This window comes from Anarrhichthys ocellatus, unplaced genomic scaffold (genome assembly GCF_004355925.1).
Source record: "Anarrhichthys ocellatus isolate YVR2014 unplaced genomic scaffold, GSC_Weel_1.0 scaffold2688, whole genome shotgun sequence".
Classification (NCBI taxonomy): domain Eukaryota; kingdom Metazoa; phylum Chordata; class Actinopteri; order Perciformes; family Anarhichadidae; genus Anarrhichthys; species Anarrhichthys ocellatus.
Window position 1 is genome coordinate 1 of NW_022282662.1, and position 7,087 is coordinate 7,087.

General features: G+C 48.7%; 2 protein-coding genes across 3 annotated transcripts; both read left to right on the forward strand.

The window, feature by feature from the left end:
• Positions 1 to 719: 719 nt before the first annotated feature.
• On the forward strand, positions 720 to 5,181 carry LOC116378498 (microfibril-associated glycoprotein 4-like). 2 transcript variants are annotated; one of them, XM_031840386.1, is made up of 6 exons: positions 720 to 821; positions 1,327 to 1,479; positions 1,675 to 1,713; positions 4,246 to 4,342; positions 4,417 to 4,584; positions 4,738 to 5,181. In XM_031840386.1, exons 1-6 carry the CDS (start codon positions 816 to 818, stop codon positions 4,989 to 4,991), a joined length of 717 nt encoding a protein of 238 aa, XP_031696246.1. In that variant the 5' UTR covers positions 720 to 815; the 3' UTR covers positions 4,992 to 5,181. The 2 variants fall into 2 exon arrangements, with proteins under 2 accessions (XP_031696246.1, XP_031696247.1); XM_031840387.1 differs by lacking the exon at positions 1,675 to 1,713.
• A 917-nt stretch (positions 5,182 to 6,098) lies between these two features.
• On the forward strand, positions 6,099 to 7,081 carry LOC116378496 (neutral ceramidase-like). The gene is made up of 3 exons (XM_031840385.1): positions 6,099 to 6,201; positions 6,435 to 6,570; positions 6,804 to 7,081. Exons 2-3 carry the CDS (start codon positions 6,441 to 6,443, stop codon positions 6,929 to 6,931), a joined length of 258 nt encoding a protein of 85 aa, XP_031696245.1. The 5' UTR covers positions 6,099 to 6,201; positions 6,435 to 6,440; the 3' UTR covers positions 6,932 to 7,081.
• The last annotated feature ends 6 nt before the right edge of the window (positions 7,082 to 7,087 follow it).

A 7,087-nucleotide genomic window follows, 5' to 3' on the forward strand; every position in this document is an offset into this window, starting at 1 on the left:
AACTATAAACCTGAGCCGGCCCTAACTATAAACCTGAGCCGGCCCTAACTATAAACCTGAGCCGGCCCTAACTATAAACCTGAACCGGCCCTAACTATAAACCTGAACCGGCCCTAACTATAAACCTGAACCGGCCCTAACTATAAACCTGAGCCGGCCCTAACTATAAACCTGAACCGGCCCTAACTATAAACCTGAACCAGCCCTAACTATAAACCTGAATCAGCCCTAAGTATAAACCTGAGTCAGCCCTAACTATAAACCTGAACCAGCCCTAACTATGTTTGCTTTAATTTACTGGTTTCAGGGTTATATATAGAGTGAACCTCCTTTGTGTTACTATCTTCTTTTTTAGAGGGCCAATAAAGTCTAGAACTAAGTCTGTAGAACTATTGACAAGATGATCAACCTGTGAGAGACTAACGTTATCACACGAGTCCTCTGTTATATTGAGACATGAGATTGAGTTAAATATAGACGGAATCACTTCTTCAGATTGAGCTACAGAACTATCAGATAGACATCTCGTGTAGAAGCCTTTGTCTAATGGTGTACACTGTCATGATTAATAGAGAGCGGTTCAGTAAAAGAGTTATGTAACACGAGTCACCCACAGTGTGGTCGTGTTGGGTGCCAACAATGTTGTGTAATCCAAAGATAAACACTCAAGGACATGTGTTTCCAAAGATATTTTAACGTGTGAAACAGCAGCTGCTAGTTTTTTAATCTGTGGACAATAAGTAAGAGACATCAGAGACATCAGAGCGTCCAGACACACGACATCTTCATCAGATCACTTCATCAGAGGTCTGACCATGAAGGTAAGTCTGTACCTTTATATATCTGATCAGTACTTTTAGTATGTTAACAGGTTGAGTGTGAGGATGTAGAATATTGACATAAGATTCTTTATTTTCTCATTTCTGTATGAAGCACTAAACTCTATTTACAACTTCACTCCAGGGCTGGATTTACCTTCATATATTTTAATTGAATGTGTTTATTGTTTCTTCTGGCAGCTTCTCTAAATCTATATTTCTAGAGTGGAAGGTAAAGTCAGTCTCCTTCCTTCTACAGTTTGAAAACACATGTATTTGACGGAGGAATCAAAAGCCTGCGTGTAGTTCTAGTATTCCAGCTGTGCCTGTTAGCGATGCTAACTTAGGTTTTAAACGAAGGATAAATACACACATTGGTTACGATGTCAGTGAGGAACATTTAGCTTTAAAAGCACAGCAGGTCTCATGCTCTGACTGCAGAGAACAAACTCAGAAATGTTCAACTAGTTTTTGCTAAGACATGAAGACAACGTGTCCTCTGTTCCAGCCGGTATTAGTCATCCTGCTCCTGGCTCCCGTGTTGACCAGCTGCATGGCTCTTGTCCTGCCGCTGGACTGCAGTGACATCCACAATAATAACAACACCCGACCCAGCGGAGTGTACACCATCTACCCCATCGGATCCATGTCTGCTGTCCAGGTACACGTCGGCCACCTTCAGATGATCTCAGTGTTCAACTTGAGAAGACACAAGTTGTGATTGAAGCTTCTGATACAACAGATACAAGCAGTTGTAGTTGTACAATAGTACTAGTACAGGTTGTAGTACCTATGGATATATTCAATATTTCCAGAGGCATCAGATGTATTGATGAGTGTGTGTGTTTGTGTGTAGGTGTACTGTGACATGGATTCACTAGAAGGACGCTGGACGGTGAGTATTTACCTCTAGCTCTAGATCTTCTCACCAGTTATCAACGCTGCACTGAACCTCTTGTCCATCTCACCATTCTGTCCTCACTGGTGAACAAACCACAAGATACTTGACCTGTCTTGGGGCAGAGACTCTCTACCAACCAGAGGAACGATCCACTGTTCTCTGAGTTCCTGTCCATGAACATCACAGTCCGGATCGGTGACAGAGGACGACCCCGCCTCCATGCTGCCATTAGATCTCAGGCCTCGACTTGATTTGAGCATCAGTTTGTCCGTTGTGTCCAGAATAGATGAGTCCAGTGGCTGATTATGTGTTGTGCTGTGAAGTGTCAGAGTTAAACATATTTACAGTGACGGTGAAGCAGCACCTCCTCCGTGAATCGCCACCTTATCGTGGTGGAGGAGTTTGAGTGGCTCAGTGATCCTGGAAGCTATGTTGTCCGGGGCATTAGCCCCTGGTAGGGTCTCCCAAGGCAAACAGGTTTCAGGGGAGAGCCCAGACTAAGAGCGGTTCAAAACAACCCCTATGATAGTTAGCCCACGGACTACAGCCACGTCGCCCGGACCAGGGAAACCGGGGCACCCTCCCGGAGCCAGACCCAGGAGGGGAGCTCGTAGGCGAGCGTCTGGTGGCCGGGCCTTTGCCCATGGGGCCCGGTCGGGCTCAGCCCGAATAAACACCATGGAGCAGCCACCCTGTGGACCCACCACCCGCAGGGACAAGCATCGGGGTCGGGTGCTATGCAGACCGGGCTGACCAACTGCTAACCCGGACGGAGGACATCGTCGGGCGGTGGAAAGAGCACTTTGAGGAACTCCTAAACCCGACCAACATGTCCTCTGCAGAGGAGGCAGCGCCTGAGAACCTAGGGGGAGGCTCACTCATATCCCTGGCAGAGGTCGCTGAGGTAGTCAAAAAGCTCCTTGGTGGCAAGGCGCCGGGGGTGGATGAGATCTGCCCTGAGATGCTGAAGGCGCTGGACATGGTTGGGCTGTCCTGGCTGACACGCCTCTTCAATGTCGCATGGGGGTCGGGATCAGTGCCCATGGAATGGCAGACCGGGGTGGTGGTTCCCATCTTCAAAAAGGGGGACCGGAGAGTGTGCTCGAATTACCGGGGTATCACACTACTCAGCCTCCCGGGGAAGGCTTATGCCAGGGTGCTGGAAAGGAGGCTCCGACCGCTTGTCGAACCTCAGATTCAAGAGGAGCAGTGCGGATTCCGTCCCGGCCGTGGAACAGTGGACCAGCTCTTTACCCTCGCAAGACTACTGGAGGGGTTCTGGGAGTTTGCCCATCCAGTCTACATGTGCTTTGTGGACTTGGAGAAGGCTTTCGACCGGGTCCCTCGGGGGGTCTTGTGGGGGGTGCTGCGGGAGTATGGGGTGCCGGACCCGTTACAACGGGCGATCCGGTCTCTGTACGACTGCAGTAGGAGCTGTGTCCGCATTCTCGGCAATAAGTCAGACACGTTCCCGGTGGGTGTTGGCCTCCGCCAGGGCTGCCCTTTGTCACCGGTCCTGTTCGTGATTTTCATGGACAGGATATCTAGGCGCAGCCTGGGGGCGGAGAACGTCAGTCTCGGGGGTCTCGGGAGCGCTTCTCTGCTATTTGCAGATGATGTGGTCCTGTTAGCCTCCTCGGATCGTGACCTCCAGCATTCACTGGGGCGGTTTGCAGCCGAGTGTGAAGCGGCGGGGATGGGAGTTAGCACCTCCAAATCTGAGGCCATGGTTCTCTGCCGGAAACCGGTGGATTGCTCCCTCCAGGTGGGGACGGAGTGCCTACCTCAAGTGAAGGAGTTCAAGTATCTCGGGGTCTTGTTCACGAGTGAGGGTAAGATGGACCTATGGTCACGAACTCTGGGTCGTGACCGAAAGGACAAGATCGCGGCTACAAGCGGCCGAAATGAGTTTCCTCCGTAGGGTGGCCGGGCTCAGCCTTAGAGATAGGGTAAGGAGCTCGGTCATCAGGAGGGAGCTTGGAGTAGAGCCGCTACTCCTTCGCGTCGAAAGGAGTCAGCTGAGGTGGTTCGGGCATCTAATTAGGATGCCTCCTGGACGCCTCCCACTGGAGGTTTTCCAGGCACGTCCAACTGGGAAGAGACCCCGGGGAAGACCCAGAACACGCTGGAGAGATTACATCTCCCAGCTGGCCTGGGAACGCCTCGGGATCCCCCAGAATGAGCTGGAACATGTTGCCGGTGAGAGGGAGGTCTGGGTCGGCCTGCTTGACCTGCTGCCACCGCGACCCGACTCCGGATAAGCGGTGGAAAATGGATGGATGGATGGTGAAGCAGCACTCTGCCAAAGGTGCCTTTAAACATAAAATATTCTGTAATTAACAGAAGTAGAAATAAAAGTTTTGCAGGTGTTTAAACTGACTGAACGAGGTTCACAAACCCTCCACTGAGAACAACAGCAGTGAGTCCTGGATGTAGACGTACCACTGGTTCAAACCTTGATGTCTGGGAACTTGAGCTGTTAGACATCTTGTGTTCAGCTCGTTAACCCTCCATCTCGTCCCCCAGGTGTTCCAGAGGAGGGTGGACGGCTCGGTGAACTTCTACAGGCCCTGGGATCAATACAAGGTCGGCTTTGGTAGCGCTGCAGGAGAGTACTGGCTCGGTGAGGATTGAAACCAAACCACCGGTCGTGACTTCGGGATGTTTCTATGTGTTTATGAGTGTGTTTGTTTTCAGGTCTTGAGACTCTCTTCCACCTGACTCTGAGGAAAAAGTACGAGCTGCTGGTGGACATGGAGGACTTCAGTGGAAACAGAGCGTCCGCTCGTTACTCCTCATTCTCCATCGACCCAGAGTCCTACGGATACACACTGCATGTGTCTGGATTCACTGATGGAGGGGCAGGTGAAGACTGGCTGAAGGACTGCTCTCATAGTGGAGGATTTGGGTCGTCCTCATGCTCAGGACTGATTGACCAAAAACACAACTCAATGTAAATACAGTTTTAAAAATATACCACTATTAGTTGTATCATGATATTCTCATTATACTCTGCAGGAGACTCCCTGAGTAATCACAACGGACAGAAGTTCTCCACCCTCGACAAAGACCAGGACAATTATGAGGGGAACTGTGCTAGAGAATTCCTGGGGGCGTTCTGGTACAACGGCTGTCACACTGCAAACCCCAACGGGGTTTATCGTTGGGGGGCTGACAGTACTCTCCATGCTGTTGGAGTAGAGTGGGCTACTTGGAAGAGTAATGAGTACTCCCTGAAGACCATCAGCATGAAGATCCGTCCTGTGCAATAGTTCAGGACCAACGTACAGCAGAACATCAGCTGACGATGATCTAGATGTGATCACACAGTACCTTTAGATGGAAACACGTGTTCAGTCTGATAAAGTGAACGTTTTAAAGTCAGACCAACGTTTGGTGGAGGTTTGAAGCCCTGATGTGAATCATTATCTGCTGTTGACAATAAACCAGAAGCTGTCTTCACTTTGTCTCCTGTGTCTCTCTGTCTGGATTCTCTCTGTTCAAGACTTTGGTGGACAATCACTTTTCGTGAAGAGGCACAGCTGGAATACTAAAACTAGACACAGGCTTTTCATCCCTCCGTCCAAACGTCACATAGATGTTTTCAACTGTAGAAGGAAAGAGACTGACTTTACCTTTCACTATAGAAATATAGATTTAGAGAAGCTGCCAGAAGAAACAATAAACACACATTTAATTAAATCATATGTAGAGTATCTGTAGGTAAATCCAGCCCAGAACCTGTTAACATACTAAAACTACTGATCAGATATATAAAGGTACAAACTTACCTTCATGGTCAGATCTCTGATGAAGTGATCTGATGAAGATGTCGTGTGTCTGATGTCTCTGATGTCTCTCTCTTATTTATATCCTAAATATTTATAAATAAGTGAACAGCTGCTGTTTCATTACATTACAGTCATTTAGCAGATGCTTTTATCCAAAGCGACTTACAATTCAGAGTCTATCACATTTCTACACCATAGGCACAGCTACAGGAGCAATTTTTGGGGTTAAGTGTCTTGCTCAGGGACACGTCGACATGCGACTAGCGGAGCCGGGATTCGAACCGCCGGCCTTCTGATTGAAAGACGGCCCTGCTATCCACTTAGACAATCGCCTTCACATTAATACAACAATTCCCTGAACATGTCACGGATTGTTTGGACCCTTTACGCGGTCAAAAGCTCTGGAACCAGTAAGAAGGTGGACCTTGAGTTGAGTCTGTTCTGTTTCTAAGGTCTCAGAAACAAATCATCCTGATAACAGTGTGAATGGATTTATTACTGATATCATCCGTTAATGTGTAGTCATGATCTCTAATCTATAAAGACGCTCAGCTGAGGGACCTTTGGAGTGAGAGTAGAGGACCTGCAGACCGTTTATCGGTTAGATAACAGCTGAACTAACCTGTAAAACAGACATCAGATCAGACTCACTCAACACAAACACACTTTGTCTCCTGGTTTCACACTGAAGGTGAGTTCCATCTGATTCATTTTGACGTCTGAACTCGGCTCTGTTTCCTCTGAGTCTTTCTGTAGCTCCGCGGAAACGGATCTCAGACCAGCTTTATGACCGTTTAATGGCAGCGTCCCGTCAGCTTTCAGGACGTTTCATGTATTAATGTGCGGACGGCTCCGGTCAGCGTTTGGTTTCTGTCTACAGAAAAGAAAAAGTGGACTTTAACACTCACCCATTTCTCCCTCCAGTGCAGCATGGCGGGCAGGAAGCCGTTGTGTTGTGGTGTTTCTGCTCTGGAGGCGACGCTGGCCGTCCTGTTCGTCCTCATGACGGCGGTGAGCGTGACACTGATCAGTCTGATGGCTACCTGGGAAACACATACAGGTGAGGTTTGCATACGAGTAACTAAACCCCCAAAAAGCCCATTGATTCAACACTGACGGTGGTGGTGGGAAATGTTTCTGCAGATTATTTTTAGATTTGATTTTCTTGAAAAATAAATTACAGGAAATCAAGCAACAGACATCAGAGACGTGAAGAATTCTAATTTGTATTAAAACCTGAAAAGCAGCGGTATTGTCCTTTAGAACCAGCACCCTTCTCTGCTGTCCTTTCAGGTCCGGAGCTGAACATTCCTCCCAGTCCAGAGGACAAACCTTACCTGATCGGAGTGGGCCGAGCTGACTGCACCGGGCCACCGGCTGAAATCCCTCTGGTCAGTATCAGAACACACACCGGACACTGATGCTGCCTTCAAGGCCTCCTGCCACACCACTTCTTCTGATTAAGACAATAGGTGTCCACGTAGAGACAATAACGACCCCCAGGTGTCCACGTAGAGACAATAACGACCCCCAGGTGTCCACGTAGAGACAATAACAACCCCCAGGTGTCCACGTAG